The 19,288-nt window shown below is 63.6% G+C and overlaps 1 protein-coding gene across 2 annotated transcripts in view; it reads left to right on the plus strand.

Annotated features, from left to right (window-relative positions):
* Positions 1-19,288, plus strand: part of TAFA5 (TAFA chemokine like family member 5) — a 155,962-nt gene that overhangs the window by 113,024 nt on the left and 23,650 nt on the right. For both annotated transcript variants that reach the window (XM_058740853.1, XM_058740854.1), the window contains exon 2: positions 3,233-3,382. In XM_058740853.1, the coding sequence (XP_058596836.1) occupies positions 3,233-3,382 (150 nt within the window). The remainder of the gene's footprint in view (positions 1-3,232; positions 3,383-19,288) is intronic.

Here is a 19,288-nt window from a genome sequence, read left to right on the forward strand (position 1 = left end):
CGACATCCAGCGCGTGGGGTACGAGCAGCATCGGGAGTGTCAGGACGCTGTCCCCGCTGAGCCACAAAGCACCTCACGTCTCTCTGCGCCTCCGTTCGGGGCCCGTCTGCCGACGCGCTGGGACCCTGTGCCCCTGGACCCGCCCCTTCCGGCCCCTTGTGAGGCTGTTTGCAGCTGTCAACACGGGGTGCCGGGGCCGAGGTCTGGGTCCGTGCACGGCGAGGTGGAGCCCCAGGCGACGGGGGCTGGCCAGGGTTGACGTCTGTGTGTCAGCCCAAATTGGGGGATGGAAAGTAAGATGGGGAACCTGGAAGAGGGGCGGCCAGGACAGCCGAGGGAAGGGGGTGGACGCACAGAGAGGCACCGGTCTGGGCGCTGCAGGGGAACCCCGAGTCTGGTCAGCTGGCGATAAGTTAACGAGCCAGGGGCACCCCTCTCCGGAAGACAGCCAGCCGTGAAGGGTACGCACCCCCAGATCGTGGCAAGCCGGGCATTTCTGGGTTCTCAGAGGGGGAGCTTTGTTTCCTTCCTTTCGTAGGTCCGATGGGGTCCCCAAGAGCTACACTCGGGTCATCAGCTCCTGTGAGTGTGGCCTCGTCGGGCAGTGGGGTCTCTGCAGCTGTGCTCACGTGATGATGAGGTCATGCGAGCGGGCTTCTGTCCAGGTGGCAGGTGACTCGTAAGAGCAGAGGCATGGAGCGCTGCCTGGTGAGGAAGGAGGCGGAGGCCGGCCCGACGCGGCTGCCACCAGAACCCGCCACCCCGGACGCCGGGAGAGGCAGGAAGGACCGTCCCCGGCAGCCCTCGGGGGCCCCCTGCCCACACCTATGTGTCAGACGTGCGGCCTGCTGCCCACACGTAGGTGTCAGACGTGCGGCCTGCACACAGGGGCGAGTGACAGGCTGCGGTTCGGGCCTCCCTCCCGTCTCCAGTTCCTTCCCAGGGCGGCCCCGGAAGCTGACCCGCCATCAGAGGCACCTGCCGTGGGCTGCGTGTCGGTGTGGAAGCGTGTCCACCTGGGGGGCCCTGGCAGTCTCGTCATCTGCCGGCACCACCCGTGCCCGGGGCGTGGGCCGCAGCTGTGGCACGTGGGGGCCACCGTGCCAGCCTGACCGCCGCTGACTGCTGGGCCATCGGGGTGACGGGCGCTTTGGGTCACAGAGACCCCGTCGGCCCCCTCGCTGTGGCCCCGAGTCCCGATGTGCCTGGCAGCGTCTCTCGTGGCCCCGGTGCTCGTGCTGGAACACGGGCCGGTTAACGCCTTAGGTGAGGAGTCGCGTGGCTGGCTGGCGCCTCGCTTCACAGCCGGGGCTCACGGTGTCCAGGGGTCCTTCTCCCCGCACCCGTGCAGCCCCCCCAGGAAACCTCGTGTGCCGTCCGACAGGCTCTGGGTAGCGGGCCTGGGGTCACTGCACGCAGCCCTCTGAGTCCGCGGCTGGCGCGTCTGGTGCCTCCCGGTTCTCACGCACACACGGCACCCCCAGGGCTCGAGGGTGTGCTTCCTGCTTTGCACCCGGCTCGGGCTTGGCTGGGGACCTATAGGTGACAAAAAGGCAGGAGCGATGTTGCGCAGTGAGCTGCCTGGAGGGCCCGGGGGACTGCCTGGAGGAGGGGCCTGAGGTGACAGCAGGCACGTGGACAGGGAAGGACAGCAGGGCTGAGAAGCGCCACCCAGGAGCCCCCGGGATCCCCCTGCTTTCCCCTGCAGGGTGGGAGCCACCCCCACCCCACCTGCCCCACCGGCCCGTCTCCTGGCGGTCGGTTCTTCGCGGTTCCCTTATCCTGTGATCCAGCGTGCAGGCCCCGTCCCCACGCTGTCCCGTCTCCCGGCCGGGCCCCGCGTGACGCGTGTCTGTAGGAGCTGGTCCTCCTGGCTCCCCAGGGCGCTGTGCGGTCTGCTTTGCTCGCAGCATGGTTGCGGGGCCCAGCGACACCAACGGCATTCAGTAGGTGCTTACTGTTTGCCGAGGGACCGGGAGAGCAAGAACGTGAGTGCACAGAGCCTCCGGTGGTTCTCCAGAGTGGACACGCGGGTGGAGGCTGCGGCTGGGTGGCCGGGGTGGAGGGGCAGCGGGGGCCCAGCCCAGGGACGCACCGGTGCTGCACCGGCCGAGCTGGGGACGGCCTCCGGTCGGCACGGGGCGAGGTGGCCGGTCTCTGGCAGGACGGCCCTCCGTGCAGAGCCGACACCGTCCCGGCAAACGTTCTCGGGGGGTCGGGGTGGGGGGGCGTGCCAGGTTTCACAGAAGTGACAGCCTGCAGAAGGCAGGTTCCCCTCTGCTGGGATGTTGGCGACACGGGCACCCTTTCCGTGACTCGGGGACCACAGAGGAGGAGGAAGCCACCCCAACTGGTTGTCGCCTTCGAAGGAAACCTGTCCCTTCTCTGGACACTGCTGGCCCAGGGGTGGACCAAGGACAGCCCCGTGCCCTGGGGTGGCCAGTATTTAGGGATCAGGGCAGTGTCCACGTGGGAAGGCAGGAGTGAGGGGGGCATCCAGGTAACCTGTGTGTACCTGTGTGTGCGTGTCTGCACGGGACACGTGTGCAACGTACGAGCGCCGTCTGTGTACCTAGGCGGGTGTCGATGGGTCACACGTGTGCTGCTGTGTGGGCGTCTCCCCGTACCCGCCCGTGTGGCTCCTGGCCTTGGCACCTTCACACCTGAGTCCGGCTCGCGTGAACCCATGTGAGGTGCGTTCCGTGCCCACCTTCCGGGCGTGTGCGGGTGTGTCTGTGTCTGTGTGTGCACCTGGCTGCATCCTTGTGCAGCGTGCCTGCTCCCAGCCCCGTGCTGACGGGGGGAGGCTCCCCTGCGATGTGGCGGGTGCGCAGCTGTTAACACAGCTGGGAATGCGTCTTGGCCAGCGGAGACCCAGGGGCCGGCGTGGGCTCGGATCTCTGCGCTCTGGGCGGTCTGGCTGCTTCCATCAGAGGCCCGACAGCGAGGCTCGGCCCCTTCATCTCCGGCGTGATGGACGGGGCCACAGTTAATTTCCTGTCTGCCCAGGCAGGCCCTCGAGCGTCCCCGTGCAGAGCAGAGGTGGCTGGGCTGACCCAGTGCCGGCCCCATACGGCGTGTTTCTGACAGCGTCCTTTCGCGAGTTTGAGACGGGCACTCCGGGCGGGCAGCCTGCCTCCCGCGGCTGCCGGGGCCCCTCCGTGGGTGGGAGGACTGGGATGCTCGGCCCCCAGCCTCGGCCGCTTAGCCCACGCCCGTGCCTCTCTTGCAGGTCAGCTGGCCGCCGGCACCTGTGAGATTGTGACCCTGGACCGCGACAGCAGCCAGCCCAGGAGGACGATCGCCCGGCAGACGGCTCGCTGTGCCTGCAGAAAGGGGCAGATCGCGGGCACCACGAGAGCCCGGCCCGCCTGCGTGGACGGTAAGAGCCCTCGGTCGCAACCCCCTCGAAGGCCCGGGCGGCTGGGGTCCAGCGGACACAGCCCGGCCCCCACCACTGGGAACGCCTGTGGAGGCCGCCGGCTGTCTGGGCCTGGCCTCAAGCAGGACGGCCCTGATGGGGCGCTCGGTGCCCGGACGGTGTTGGTGTCTCTGCGTGTGTGGAGTTTGGGGTGCTGCGGGGGGCAGAGAGTCACGGGCCCAGGCGGGGACCGTGGCCCCTCAGTGTCGCTGCGGGCGGAGGGGGTGCAGGCCGGCAGCCCTGGATGCCGTTATATCCCTCACATGTGGTTTCTGGGGGAGGCCACCCGCTCAGTGACCCGCGTCAGGACCCCATCCCCCTTGGGCTCCGAGAGCGGGAGGTGGTGAGGCCTCCCCACGGCCAGCGGGCTGTCCGGACTCTGAGATGTGCCACATTAACATCCTCACTGGACGAGGGCCCAGGCACCTTGTGTGAGGCGGTACCTTCGGGGATGGTCTTTGAAACAGAATCGCAAATACTCTTAGAAGCAGAGGGGAGCCCTTGCAATGCCCGTCACCTTGGTAGATGGGCCTCTGTGTGCGGTCCAGGGTGAGACCCGGCATCCGCGGGCAGGCCAGCATCGGGGCCGGGCCGGAGCCCCGTGACCGGAGCAGGCGGCCTAGGGGGTGCTCCTGTGGCCAGGCCAATGGCGGCCTCGTGTGTCGGAGCTGCTTGGGGTGGGGGCACCCCATGCAGGGTGTTCTGGGGGGGCTGCAGGAGGTGTGGTCACAGCCTGACAAGGTGGTGGGGTCCCAGGGCTCAGCCGTGCCCTTCCTTCCCTGACAGCCTCTGCACGGGGCTCTGGGCACCTCCTCCCCGGTTCAGATCAGCGGCTTCTGTGTGGGAGCCCACTTCCTGCCCAACCAGGATACTGGGGTAATGACCACCCCCACTGCCCTCGGTGCTCGGGATGGTCACCTGAGGAAGGATGGCCGTGGGAGCCTGGGGCCGGGACAGTTGGAGCACCTGAGCTCAGTTCACTGGCAGGGGGTTGGGCCCTTGGGGGTAGGGATGTTAGCATCCCCAGGGGTGGGCTTTTGGATGGGCCGGTGGCCCCAGGGGGGCCCCCGGAGCCACAAGGCACCAGGAAGGGGTCAGCAGAGCCATGAGGCCACCTTGGGGGATGGAGACTGACCAGGAGGGGACCTCTGCCCCTGGTGTCACCGGTGAGCCTGTCCCCGGCCTGTCTGGGGCGTGGTGGGGCAGTGAGTCAGCTCGGGAGCTGCAGGCCCGGCCCACCCACGCCTGGTCCCCCTTTGGGGCTGAGCGGGCTGCTTGGGCCTGGCCCGGGGGGCCCGCGGTACGAGGTCCCTGGAGGCCCGGCGGGGCTCCCGGCTGACCCCACCCCAGGGCCCATTTGTCTCTGGCCCCCGTGGCCATGTGCCGCCAGCCCTGAGGGGCTCCTTGGGAACGCGGGGGGCACTTGGGAGAAGGTGGCAGAGGGGCTGACCCTGCCCGTGGGGGGCTGGAGGCAAGTGGGGGCATCTCGAGGACCTGGTGCTCAGAGGGGCTCATCGCGGGAGCCGGGTTTGTTTTTAAGAACCGTCGTCTGCTGTCGGTGGGCATCCCATAAAAGGCGTGCGATTGAGTGAGCAGGGGGGTACCTGCCCCCTGGGGGTGGCAATGTCCGTTCCAGAACTCGGTGCAGCCCAGCTCAGGTGCTCGGTGAATTCGGGCCGGGGCGGCCTCCCTGACTCCCAGGGAGCTGCATTTGTACCCTAGCAACCCCTCCCCCTCTGCCCCTGGCTCCCGAAACCGGATCAGACTCCCAGTGACGCACACCTTCTTCCTGACGCTCATCGATCCTTCCCAGGGCCGGGCGTGGGGCGTGGGGCGCGGGGCACGGGGCGAGGGGCCCCCTCCTCGCTAGCCCCGCGAGCCTGCAGGGAGAGTTGGGGTCCGAGGTGCTTCCTAATCGAATCCGGGTCTGCTCATCTGAAACCACGTTCTCTCCCCTCTCCCGCGAGCCTTCCCGCGCCTCAGGGGCCATGTCCCAGAGACCCGAATTAAAACCTGGCCGCTTCCAGGGGAGGACAGACAAATTTGTTGGCGTTCTGGTTCTGCACAGTGGGCATTTTCTCCGCTGCCGTCTAATTTAATTTTTGCTTTTCTATTTTCCTGCTCTGGGTGCATAATAAGTTTCCTCACGTGTGTGTTGTGACTGCTGCAGAGAAACCTTGAGCCTTCTCGGTGGGTGCGATCCGGCATGAGCAGGGTCAGTGGGGTGGTCTGTGCTGACCCTGCTGTGTGGTCGGCAGGGAGCCTGAAGTCCTGGAGCACCCCCGCGTCTGTCCACCTGTTCATTCATTCATTCGTTCATTCGTTCACGCTCTCGTACGTTCAGATACGGGGTGTGCTGTTGAGTGATTGACGCTTAGGATACCTAATACCTAGAACATACAGTGCTGTGGGGCTGGGGTCCAGACTGTGGGGCAGGGGCTGCGGGACCTCAGAGCACAGCCGTCCCTTCGTGTCCGGGACCTTGGCAAAGTTACTTCCACAAGGGGGCATTTGAGTAGGGTATTGAGGGATGAAGAGGAGCTCGCCAGGGAAGCTTTTCTTCCCGAAAGGAGGGTGCTTGTGGCAGGAGGGGCGACTCCTGGCCGTGTCTACAGGCGCACGTTCTCACGCACAAATACAGGGGATGCGCCTCAGGGGCCGCCCCCGGTCGTGGATGCCGCCCCCGGTCGTGGATGCAGCGGCCGCGGCTCTGGGAAGCCACGAGCTCCCCTGTGCACCTCAGTGGACACGTGCGGGCCGGGTGCCTCTGCAGGGCTGCCGTGAGGACCACGGTCCTTCCCACTGAGGCAGGGTCTTGCTTTGTAAGTGGAGGCCCTGCCTCCCCTCAGCTGACTTCTCCAGAAACGCCTTGGAAAGGAATCGAAGTAAAGAAAGCAGGTGATGCCGGGGCCGGGAGCAGGCGGTCGGAGCAGAGAGGGCTGTTTCTAAAGCAGCCCTGCCCGCAGCCAGGGGGGCAGAAGGAGAGGGGCCCCTGGGCGTCTGGGGGAGGAGGCAGGGCAGTGTCTGTAGTGAGGCCCGGGGCCCGCCGGAGGAGGGGGAGGGTGACCTGGGCTGTCGGGATGTCTGGAGAGGCTTTGGGGAGTCACGGCTCCCTTCAGCGCATGGTCGACCGGGCTCTCCCGGGGCCCTGGGGGTGACCCTGGTGGTGACGCAGTTCACTGGTGGCACCCGCTGGGAGCCCACCTGCCTTCTAGGTGACCTGGCCCTTCAGTCCCGAGCAGGGAATGCACCACGTCCTGTACCTGCACATGAAGTTCGGAACTTGTAACACGCTCTCCTGTCCACGGGAGCCTGGGACGCCGGAAGCCCCAGGTGCGGAGTGGAGACGTCTGGTCGGCGATTCCCTGTGCCCTCACCGTTGGGCGCCGGTGGGCTGGGCCCCCTCCTTCATCCACAGACTGGACATCGGCAGGCTCTGCACGTGAGATACGGCGTGCAAACGGCTTCCTAAGCTGCTACCTGCTCCCCCCAACTTAGGGACCCACCGCCCCTCCCCCTTTACACTGTGTCCAGCAGCAGGTGATCAAGGCCCGGACGCAGCCTTGAGGGCCTCTGCTGAGGAAGCACAGAGCAAGGACAGGCATCTGGGCGCGTTTGCTTGCGGACGGCTGCTGAGGTTCCGGAGGAGGACGGTGTCCTCCGTCGGGGAGGAGGTGAACGTCTGGGAATGAAGCCTCCCGTATTCTGTCCGCTGGTCGTTGACAAGCGTTTCCAGACCATTCGGCGGGGAAAGCGTCGTCTTCTCAACACGTGGCGCCGTGACCCCTGGAAGCCGCGTGCACAGCCATGGAGCGGGACCCGCCGTGTACAGAAGTTAGCGTGACCCAGATCAGAGGCTGAACCCGTAGACGGCTTACAAGAAGATGGGGGTGAACCTTCGCGATCTGGATTTGGCAAAGGATTCTTAGATCTGACACCAAAGGCACGAGCAAAAAGAGAGAAGAGAAGGTAAACGCGACTTCACCAAAACTCAACGCTCTGGTGCTTCCGAGGACACGGTCGAGGAAGTGAAAAGACAGTCCACCAAGCGGGAGCAAATATTTGCAAATAACGATCACGGACTTGTCTGCAGAACATACAAAGAACTCCTACGACTAGATGATGAAAAGACAAACAGCCCAGTTGAGAAAGCGGCAGAGGGTTTGAACAGGTGTATTTTCAAAGAAGGTATTTGTGCAAACAGCCAGGGAACACGTGGAAAGATGCTCGGTCCTCAGCCACCAGGAAGAGGCACACGGGGCCGTGTGGGGGCTCCGCAGAGTCAGACCGTCACGTGTGTTGGCGAGGAGGTGGACGGTCAGAGCCCCCCCGCGGCTGCGGGCGTGCAGGTGTGGCTGCCCCGGGAGCTGGTCTGGCTCAACGTAGTGCTGTCTTAGGAGCCGTGGCTCCACCCCCCGCGGGGTCCTGGGCGTGGGCCGAGGGGAAGTGAGAACACGCATCCACGCACACACGCACCCGCGTGTTCACGAGGGCGGACAAAGAGCGGAAACGACCCACGGGTCCGCCAGGGGGTGAACGGTGCGGTACGTCCACGGAACGGAACGTTACCGACCCGTGAAAAGGAGGGACGCCCCACAACACGCGTGAGCCGTGAGTGAGAGATGCCGGGCACGGAGGACGGGGGGGGACTGTGTGAGTCCGTGTCCATGAGTGTCCGGGGCGGGCAAGTCTCCGGAGCGAGAGGGCAAGGAGCGAGCGGGGTGGGGGGGGGGTGGGGGTGGGGGGTGATCAGCAGCTCAGGGTTCTTCTCAGGCCATGAAAGTGTCCTAAAACAGACTGGGCGGTCCCGCAGCCCCGCCGGGTGGGGGTTCCGACTGGCGACGGACAGGCGGCCAGGAGAGGCTGGTGTAGACGCTTGGTGGTGAAGGGCCGGTATTTGGGACGTAGGATGCGGTGACAACGAGTAACTGCAGAAACGCGCCTCCAGGAGGCCCTCGGGCACAAGTCTGTGTTCGCTTGGCTCCGCGGACGCCACTGGGCGAGGGCGGCGGGCGTCAGGCCCGAGGCCCTGCGGCCACAGCTCGATCGGCACGTGCCTGCCCCTTGTAGCAGGAGGGAGGCCCGGGGCCCAGAAGCGGAAGCAAAGGGGAAGCACCCTGAGGCCATCTGGGCACCGGCGGAGGTGGGTGGGGCGGCCCAGAGGGTGGGGGGGCCACTCTGGCTGGCGGTTCTCAGGAGGGGGTGGGGGGTGGGTTCAGAGGAGGACGGGGGGGTGGGGGTTACGCCCCCGTCTTCGGTCCTGCGTGGGGTGGGGACCGTCATAGTGTCCTGTCCCTGGAAGTAAGCCGGTGTGCCTTGTGGCCCAGGCAGGCCCTGAGGCACCTTCCCGTGTGCTCCTGAGACACGCAGGGCGCGTGCGGCCCCTCAGCAGACATGGGCTGCCTACACGTCTGTGTTCTCATCTTTGTTCTAGCTCAGGAAGTTCCTGGCTTTCTGGAAGCTTCTTGAGGCTGTGGCCAGGACAGGCCAGCCCCTGGGAACCTGGGCTTGGGGCCCCAGCTCTGCAGAGTGCGGGGCACCCCAGGGGCCAGTGTGGTGGGCGGAGGAGAGGACAGAGTGTGGCCGGTGCGTCTGCAGCCTGACCACGTGTTCCGATGACGACAGGGCCGTTGTAACGCTCAGTCCCCCGCCATTCTGCTGTCGCTGGAGTCCAGCCTTCTTGCTGCTGGACAAGCTCTGGGGAAGGGGTGATGTGTTACGGAGTCCCGGAGACTCTCCAGATGCCACCACCCGCCCTCCTGAGGCCACCCCCATTCCAGCTGCTTGTCCAGGACCAGGGGGACTCTGAGGTGCCCTGTGACGAGGCCCCGAGCCGTGATTTCTCTGGGGAGGAGGGCGGGGTGTGCGTGCAGAAAGCCCGGCAGGGACCGTGAGCGGCACCAGGTCTGTGCACCCAGCAGCCCTGCCAGGGAGGGGTGCGTGAGGCTGTGCTGCGGGCCCGGGCCTGGAGGGGAGCTCTGGAGGGATCTGGGGTCAGGAAGGAGCTTGGGACCCAGCCCCGGCCGGCTGCACCCACGGGCTGTAATAGCCTCTTACGGCCGGCCTGTCGCTTCATGAGTTCACTTTCATCCGAAGGGAGAAAACCATCCTTCTCTGGCACCTTCTCGCTGGGATATCTAACTTAACTGCCTTTGATCGTGGACGACCACACGGTGGCTGGCCGCGTGGCCATTTCATGTTTATGCAGAGAGATCAGAGCATCGGCCTGTCACCATCGGGTGCTCTTATCTCAGCCCAGACTCCCCTGGAGCCCCAGCCTCACATGGGTCTGAGTGAGGGAGAGAGTGGCCCCCTGCTGTGATCCCTGCTGTGGCCCCAGCTATGACCCTGACTGTGACCCCCAACTGTGACCCTGGCTGTGGCCCCCTGCTGTGGCCCTGGGTGTGGCCCCCTGTTGTCACCCTGGCTGTGGCCTCTGCTGTGATCCTGGCTGTGCCCCCTTGCTGTGGCCCTGGCTTGGCTGCCCAGAGGGTCCGGGTCTGTCTGCCCTCCTGCTGTGCAGGCCCCCACGGCCCAATCTCTCCCGTCCTTGTGCCTCACAGCAGAATTCGGTGTTTTTTCTAGGTGGCTGCAGTCTCTGAGCAGGATGGGACTTGAGTTGAACCCACTGACAGCCTGGTGTAGAGGGAGCGGCGTTCAGATACTCTGGCACCGGGCCGTGCAGCCTCGGGGGCGGACGGAGATGCCGGGCCAGCCGGCCTCACCGCGTGTCCCTGCAGCCCCCCGGGAGTGCTGGGGTGGGGGTGGGGGCAGAGACAGAAGTGTGAGATGGGGGAGCCGCGTAGGGCAGCACAAACCCCGTGGGGCCACAGGCGCAGGGCTGAGCCGGGCAGAGGCAGCAGCAAAAGTTCCGGAAGGCTTTCCGGGGGAGCCGAGCACTGTGTCCGGAGAGGTAGCCACACCCACCTGCCCGGTGGTGCCCTAGGTGCCTGGGGGCCCTCCTGGCGGCAGGCATGAGTGGGCGCGAGGCCGCCCCACGTCCACGTCCATGTCCACGTCCAGCGCTGTCCGGACCCTCCAACCCTGCTCACTGAGAGGAAACAGCCTCTGAAGGGGCAGACGGGATACAGAGGGGACAGCTGGCCTCCGTCCTTTTGGGGAAAAGCTTTTATGTGCTTCAGTACTTAGAAAAACGGACGGAAGTGTTTACGTGTATTTAGAAACGCGTGTGTGTACTTTGCGCAGCCCGGTGGCCTCTGGCAGGTCACCTAGAGTCTGCGAGCTCGGGCAGAGACGCAGCCCGGCCCGGCTTCCTGCGCCCTGCGGTGATGTCCTCTCTCCTTGGTGGCACTGCTTGGGAGACCCGCCCCCTGTGGGGTGCAGGAGCAGACTCAGGACAGCTTGGGAGAGCCGTGTTTTGTGTCCGGGGGTTTCGTGAGCTGACTGTTAGCATCAGCCGGTATTAAAAATTAAGTCCTATGAGTATACCTGTGAGTACATTACGTTAAAAACAAAGGTACCCATTTTGAGACAGAAGAAAAAGAAGAGGCAGCTAAACTTAAGTAGAAGGAAGAAAGTAACATAGGATTGGAATAGAAAAAACAAGGAAAACAGGGCGCCTGGGGGCTCAGTTGCTTGAGCGTCCGACTCTTGATTTCAGCTCAGGCCATGATCTCACGGTTCACGTGTTCGAGCCGTCACTGTGCTCTGTGCTGACAGTGGGGATATTCTCTCTCTCTCTCTCTCTCTCTCTCTCTCTCTCTCTCTCAAAATAAATAATCAAACATAAAAAATATATCAGAGAAGAGACCCTTCTAATTGGCGTGACCCTCACACCGGAAGCATTGGGCAAAGACATGGGAAAGAAAACACAGACCTTCCGAGTGTAGATGCAGAAATCCCCAGCAGGGGACTAGCCGGCTTCCCCCAGGGGCACGCCGAGAGGGTCACACGCCGTGACCAGGTGGGACTCACGTCACGGTTGGGTGTGAGTCCGGTTCCGGGAGCCCGTGAGCGTAGAATGCCGTAGGAACAGAATCGAGAACAAAAATCCTACAGTCGTCCCCACGGTGCCAACAAAGGCGTTTGCACAATCTGACGCCATATCGTGGTAACAATGTTCAACAAACTAGGACAAAGAGAGGTTTTCAACGCGACAAAGAGCATCTAGGAAACGCGGACAGACAGCATCCTCGGAGGAGGGAGAACGGACGCTTTTGCCCCGATTTCAAGGACAAGACCAGGGCGTCTGCCCTCGTGACTTCTATTCAGCATCGTCCTGGAGGCTGTCACCCGGGAAGGTGGGCGGGAGAAAGAAGTAAGGCCATCAGTTCACGGGTGATGTGATCGTTTGTAAATAAAATCTTAAGGAATCTACATGCACGCTTGGACTCCTAAAGGCTTCAGCCAGGTTGCAGGATATAAGATCAATATACAAAATTGAATTTCTCTGCAGTGGTGGTGAACAACGTGAAAACGATCTCAGGAAGACAATTCCATTTACAATAATGTCAAAAAAAAGAAAAAAACCCAAAGAGTCAAAAATAGACATAGCAAGTGCCAGACTCCTGCCCCGAAAGCTATAAAACAGGGCTGTGCTAATAATGTCACTTCCCTCATCTTATACATTTTAATCAGCATTTGAGAATAATCAGCATGTGTAAGGAGAAATGTCTTTGAACCCTCTTTGAGGAAATTCTCTCCAGGAAACCGGGAGCTTGCTCCGATTGGGACCATTATCAGGGATGCTCGTGACGTTAACCGGGGAACGATGCAGGGGGTCCGCACGGATCACCAGACGCTCCACCCTGTCCCACTTTCAGCTCGGGGACGTCGCAGATACTCCCCGTTGCAGGACAGTGAGATCCGGTCTCACTGGGCTCCACCCAGGCTGACGCAGGCAGCTCCCTCCTGACGTTGCCGAGGCTGTGTTGCCTCCAGGAAGGAGGGCACAAGGGTGCCCAGCTCTGGAGCTGATCTGCATGGGGGACGGGAGAAGCATGAAACAAGAGTGCAGATTCAGGCTGCGGCATCCAGGGAAGGCTTCCTGGAGGAGGTGACCCTTGCGCCCATGATGGGACCGTGGTGGTCACGAGCAGGTGCAGCTGTGGGCCAGGCCTGAGGGTCCCCCAGTCTTCCTGGTCGTGGCAGCTGCAGAGGAGGGACGCAGGCGGCCGCCCTTGTCTCCTGCACCACCCCCGAAGCACTCACGCCACGCACGGGCACGCCCCAGTGCTCAGCATTGTGGCTGGTGCTGCCCTTGGCCTCGGTCCCTCTCTGGGCTGCGGGCCAGTGGAGAGGCATACACCAGCTACCGTGCCCCCCCCCCCCATCTTGGTCTACAGGGTGACCTTGTGGAGGGGAGGAGTCCACACAGCCATACCGGCCACCCGGCCACTTCCAGGCTGAGCCCGAGAGAGACAGGCACAGGGAGGCTGGCCACCGTGGGTGCAGTGCCTGTCCGTGCACCCAGGACCCCTTCTTGGGGAGGCCAGCTTAGGAGAGCAGACAGACTCAGTCACATTGTGGGGCCTGGGCAGAGGCCAGGGGCGGGGTGGGGGCCCCTGCGGGTCGAGGCACCCAGCTGGGTGGGGCACTGGTGCCCGTTGCCCTCATTCTCCCCTCCCTGTGACCGCCCTACCCTGGTGTGGGGCTGTGCCCTCCCCTGGACGTGTGGCAGGGGCTTTGCTGAAGGCAGGGGTCCCCGGGACCACCCAGCCAGCACCTGCACCCCCCCACCCCCAGGGTGGGACCTCCTTTGATGAGCACGGAGCCTTCCCGCTGTCTTTGATGTTACTGGAGATTTCCAACTCAATTAAACTGTGTGATGAGAAACAAATCAAAGCCAGGGAAATTTTAGATGAGACAATTTTATTTTGATCTCGGGAGATGCTTTGATCACGGGATATTGGGGTGATGGGAGCATGCCTGTGGGGGAGCGGCAGCCCCTGGTCCCATCCAGGCCCCCTGGACGCGTCTCCCGTCTCCGTGCTCCCCAGGCCTGGCGCCCCCTTCCAGGGAGGCTGAAAGGTGGAGGGAGGAGGGCAGGTGTCTGTGATCAGACAACAAAGGCCTGCAGGGCAGGGACTGATTCCCGCGTGCTGGGAGTGGAGTGCTGGCTGACGGCCTTCTGGAAGAAATCCCTTCCTGCCCCCAGACAGTAAGTTTCGAGCCGCAGGAATGGATGCTGGGAGAGATCCGCCTGGTGATGGTGGTGACGGGGGACAGCTGGTGTGGGAGGCCCAGGTAGGGGCACGGGAAGCTGTGCAGGACGAACCTGCGCCCCACCGGGGGCTATGGGCTGCACAGGGGACACGGACAGGTTGTCTGTGGCACTCTCCCCCTCCCCGGCAGGTGCCCAGGGCGGCCGGACGATGCACCTGGCTGGGTGTGGAGGTGAGGAGGTCGGCAGGGAGGGGCAAGAAGGCTGCTCAGGACCCAGCTGTGTGCCAGGGTGGCCGTGCTCCAGGATGTGACCGCTGCTGAGCCCGACGCAGTGTGGGGATGTCAGTGCCTTCCCTTCCCTGTCCTTGGTGGCTGGGGCCGTGGAAGGAAGGAGCTGAGAGGCCGATAAAGGGCTCCGTTAATTATTCAGGATGCCTGGCAGGGTCCCGGCGGGCTCGGCTCGTGCAGGAGCGACACCTGACTGATGGGAGAGCAGGAACCTGGCCGAGCTGGTGGCCAGAGCCCGAACGGCCAAGGGCGGGAGGCTGGCAGGAGTCAGGGCTGTGGGCTGAGGGTGGCACTTGGAATCAGCCAGAGGGTCCCTGCCTGTGCCTCAGTGGTGTTCTGTCTGGCTCTTACTTTTGTCATTCTAAGTGTCCTTGGCTCCTGGTCGAGCCGGTGGGTTGAAGGAAGATTGTATTGTCGGGAAGGAAGGCTGTGGCATTCACGTTCCACGTCCACGTCCATAAACCCGTGAACGGGGTGCTGCTCCTGAAGGCCAGGCGGGGGCTGCAGGCTGAGGGCGCCGTGGCGGGGATTCGTAACCCCTGGGCCTCGCTGCCCAAGTGAGCTGCACTGGTCACCTTTGCACCCTGCACCCTGTCTCACGGGCTCCAGGGATCCGGGAGCATCGTCTGTGACACTAATGGGACAGGACCGTGGGAAGGAATACAGAAGCCAGCACCGGGCGGTTTAGCGTTTTCCTACAGGCGACGCGGGCTCGACCTCCTGGCCGTGGCGAGCCCGCACTGCAGGCCTGTGACCCACAGACGCGTGGCCCCTCTGCTGCCTCTGGGGGCGGAATACGCCCAGGAAATGCTGTAACCCCACGGCGACGCACGCGTAGCCGCGTCTCACGAGGGGGCCTTCCCTCCGGCACCGGGGACCTTGGTGACCCTGTGAATGCACAGCTGCACGTCACACACACTCACAGACCCGTGTGGACACGCTCAGGAGGGAGTACACGACCCTGCAGAGGACTGAGAGGTGCAGAACACGTGTCGGTTCTCTGTGAAGGCTTTCTCTTTTTTCTTTTTTTGTAGTTCATTTATTTTGAGAGTATTTTGAGAGGGAGAGTGAGAGCAGGGGAGCAGTAGAGAGAGAAGGAGAGAGAATCCCAAGCAGGCTCCGCGCTGTTGGCCCAGAGCCCAACATGGGGCTCGAACTCGTGAACCCTGAGATCGTGGCCTGAGCCGAAACCAGGAGTGGGACGCTTCACCTACTGAGCCCCCCCCCCCCCCGCCCAGGCTTCCGTGTTCTTTTTAAAGACCTGAACTGAGGTACTTTAACTGAGATCCAAGCGCTCACGCAGGCTCGCGTGCACACACACGTACGGGCAGCCTGGGCGCCCCGGCCCCGCCCCCTCGGGTCCCTAGAGTCCTGGCCTCTGTCACTGCACGTTTGTTCTGGGAATTTGCATAAACGGAATCGGACGGTATACATCTGCCTTTGTGAGACCCGTCTACGTGGGCAGCGGTACTCTGGTACTTTTATAGAATTTTTGTGGGATTCCATTGTGTGATGGCACCTGGGTTCATCTGTCTGTTCACCGGAAGACAGCGGTGTTGAGGTCCTTGTGACGTTTGACCATTACGGCTGCAGCGTGGACGCGCGTGTGCCCGTCTCTTGGTAGACGGAGGCGCTCGTTCATCCTGGACGCGCCACCGGGAGCGGCCGGCACGCGGATCGGGGCCGGGCCTGCAGGCCCGCTCGCCCTGTGCCCTTGCCAACACCTGCTGCTGTCGGCGCTTCTGACGTGGCCGTCTTCCTGGGGGAGCCGTGGTGCTTGTGCCGTTGGCAAGCCTGGGTCTGAGATCAGTTTCCCATTTCGCTGTCTCCTCCGCATGTGGATATCCGAGAGACCCGCACCGCGTATCCAGAAGTTCGGGCCTTTCTCACTCGCTACGGTTGGCTCTTACGTAAAGCGCTAAAACACGTTTTTGAGGCAGAATGGAAATGAGTCATCCCTTCCCGTCTCCTCCGCTGACACTGGAGCGAGACCAGGGTCCTGCCTGTACTTACGCCCTCCCCCGCAGATACCGAGTGCGGGCTTTCCGTTTCCCTGTCCCTCCTCCAGCTTGTCGGACCTCTCAGGGGCGAGGTTACTGGGGGGAACAGAAGGAGTGCTCCCAGGACACCCTGACTCAGCCTGTGGCCCTCCCATGGGGCGGGGCACTGGTTGCCTTGAGGGGCGGCCTTCCTGGCACCCCCTCCAGCGGCCGGACCCTCGCCGTGAGGGCAGGGCAGCCGGGCAGAGGAGAGGTGCAGCCTGCTCCTCCGTCCAGGGCCGTCGGCCCGCTCACGACTCCCAGGCTGCACCCGTAGACAGACAGTCGGGGGTTCTCTGTCCAGTTTGGTCCGGCAGCCGGGCAGAGAACCCCGGGGCCCCGCTCCCCACAGAGAGATATGTGCTAATCTGTTATCCCTGCAGAGAAACAGGCCCCAAGTCTGGATTCATAATGTCTGGCTGGATCAGTTAGTTTTTGTTTGTTTTGGATTGACGTCTTTGTTCTTAGACAAGTATTACGTTTAGAGAAAAACGGAGTAGAGAGTAGAGAGTGTCCCCCCACACCGTGGCCCTGATTGCTAGCACCTCGCATGGGTTGTATGGAGGGCCCGACGTGGCCGCACCATTGTTAACTGAATCCCACAGTGGACGTTGGGTTCGGACCCTGCTGTGTGGATCGTAAATCACCGGCCCACCAATGTCAGTATCTCAGAGGACATTTGTCCCAGACCCATGGTCCGAGCAGGCGGGGGCCTCACAAACACGCTGGGGGCCGTTCCCCGGGGAGGGTGCCTGTGGCAGATGAAGGGTTGCTGGGCCCGGGTTTATGTCTGCCCCCTGGCGAGGCCCCACGGGCACCCTTTGTCCTCGAGGTCACCGGGGAGGCTGCACTAAGCCTGACTCTTGCCTGGGTTCCGACGTCTTCCCCTCGACACCAGGGAGGCAGGCGGGCGGGGAGGTGGGGGCAAGGAGCTGGCCTGAGTGCTCACCCCCCGAGGGCAGGCCACCCTCCCAGACCCCCGTCCCCCATGCAGGAGCCGGCGTAGGGGGAAGGGTTGCTGATTCCAGGCAGCCTTGGTGGGGGGTATGGACGCGTGCCGTGGCCTGGCTGGAGCTGGTGCCGGACGTCCATGCACCTAGAGTTTCCAGAGACCCTGCAGCCTGACTGCCATTCACCCAGGACGAGGCTGAGCCCCGAAGATGGGACCTGGGAGCCTTGCGCCCTCTCCCCACGGCAGTCCAGTCCGGCCGCAGAGGTGCCTGGGGTAGCCGTCCTCGTCGGCAGCCCTGCCGGGGAAGCCCAGACGGGGACCCCAGAGGGTCGGGGCACAGAGGGCAGGCGGGGCACGATCCCTGCTCCCTGCCCACCTTGGCCCGGGGCATCCCGGGCAGGTCCCCGTGTTTCAGCTCGGCGGAGGGGAGGCTCCCGCACCTGGAAGGAGCCCAGAGCCGGCACCCTGTCCCATAGGCTGGCGCGCTGGGGTCGGGGCCCACTGCTCCGTCTTGGGCCCGGATGAGGGTGTGCGTGCTGCAGGGAAGGGACGGTCGCTCCGAGGCAGGAGGCGGGCTGGGGAAGGATTGAAGACGGGTAATGAAATCACATTTCCTGAAATAGCCGTACTGTGATCTTGATGTGTCTGTGGCCTTATTGGCTCTGACGTGGGTATTGCATATTAGCAAGCATCTTCCACATCAATACCGCGCCCGGCTCCCGAGCTGGCGCTCTCCCCTTGATGTTTATTTATCTCGCGGGCTTTGCTTGAATGTTGATGCTCCTCAGAACGCCCACACTGCATTATAACTTGCCGCCCGTTTAATTCAATTTCTCTTATATTCTGACTGCTGACAGAAGCAATCGGCTTCCGGCCGCCAAGGCCGTGGAGCTCCCGCCGAGGGCCGTGAGCGGTGCCCGGGTGAGAGGGCACACTGCCGTGCTCCCCCTCCGTGTCCCTTTGCGGCACCTGCTACCCTCACTCGCGCCCTTCGGGCCCAGCGAGGCCGGCGGGAGGTTGGGGCGTCGGACTTCTTGGATGAACCGCGACGAGGGGGGAGACCGGGTGCTCGGAACGGGACGTGATCCCTGTCCAGAACCCCCCACCCCCACCCCCGAGGAAGGGCGGGGCCCACGCTTCAGCACACATGGCCTCGTCTACACGGAACCCAAGACCCAGTCAGGCTGTAGGTCCCCGGGCCCCCGCTCCAAGTCTGGTCACATGCCCCAAGTGAACATTGTTCTGGAAGGACGGCAGGCCTTCCCGCCAGCTGCCGTCTATGGGGAGAGGGAGCGCCCTCACCTGACCTGGAGTCACCGCTGCCCGTGGCCTCAGGCCGCCTGGAGAAGGGTCTGCCTTGAACTGCCTGTGCCCCTGGGGTTCCCAAGGCTGCGTGTGGCAGGTTCCCTGCAGAGGAACCCTGAGGAAGGGTCTTGTCAGCATCAGACCCGGGAGGTTGCAGAGCTCGGCTCGGACTCAGGTGGCGCAGACCCCGAGGCCTGGCTGCCTCCTGCGTCTCTGTTCAGTTAGCCGGGAAAGGAAAGACGCGGCCCCTGGCCTGTGCTCAGGGCACTCACGCCTGGCAGCGTGCCCAGCCTGCCGTCCGACCCGCACGAATCACAGAAGCCCTGAGGTCGGCACGGGCGGCAGGGCGCGTGGGCTCAGGCCTCGGGCTGCAGGTCCCCGTCCCCCGGAGGGGGCGGCTCGGCATCCCTGGCCACGCTCTGTGACGGAGCCGTGCTCCAGGGGCAGGCTCCTGCTGCCCCTAATCCTGTAATTGGCCACTAATGGCTCGTGCACTTGGTGGGACGGCCCTCCTTAATTGTAAGGCTTTTGCAGTAAATAAGTGTAGTGTCTATTACAGCGCCTTTATCGGGGGCGTTTTTCCTCTGACGAGGCCACTGCGATGTGGTGTAGGGAGGAACGCTGTCAGGGAAGGGCCTTGCTGGAGGGACGCTCGGGGGATGGGCCGCCGAAGGCGCCAGAGCCGTGTCTGGTGGCATTCAGCAGGCATGTCCCATTAGCTGCGGCCAGCTCGCACTCCGGCCTGACCCCACGAGAAGCCGGGGGGGCCGAGGCGGGAGGGCAGAGTGGAGCCCAAGGTCAAAGCTCCTGGCAGCACGGACCAGATTTTGCATCTCCTTGGTGGCCGCCCCGCAAATGTGCCCTCCGTAGGAAGTCGCTGGGTGGAGACATTTTGCCGCGGCCCTGGCGGCCCGGGAGCCCCTCCTGTGTCGGACGGGGCCGCGCTTCCGTGCTGGGGACCGTGATGAATGGCAGCTTCTCTCGGGCAGGCTTTACGGGCCTCTGGTGACTATATCCTGTGTCATAAATACGGCAGGGAAACACCGTCTCCAAAGACTGGGACAGTTGGTACTAACTTATCTGTTTGAATGAAAATCCTAAAGCTTGTTGAGTCAAACTGTCACTGCTCATTACCCGTAAACGAGGAGGCCGGAGGGA

The sequence above is a fragment of the Neofelis nebulosa genome, chromosome 8, assembly GCF_028018385.1.
Source record: "Neofelis nebulosa isolate mNeoNeb1 chromosome 8, mNeoNeb1.pri, whole genome shotgun sequence".
Lineage (NCBI taxonomy): Eukaryota > Metazoa > Chordata > Mammalia > Carnivora > Felidae > Neofelis > Neofelis nebulosa.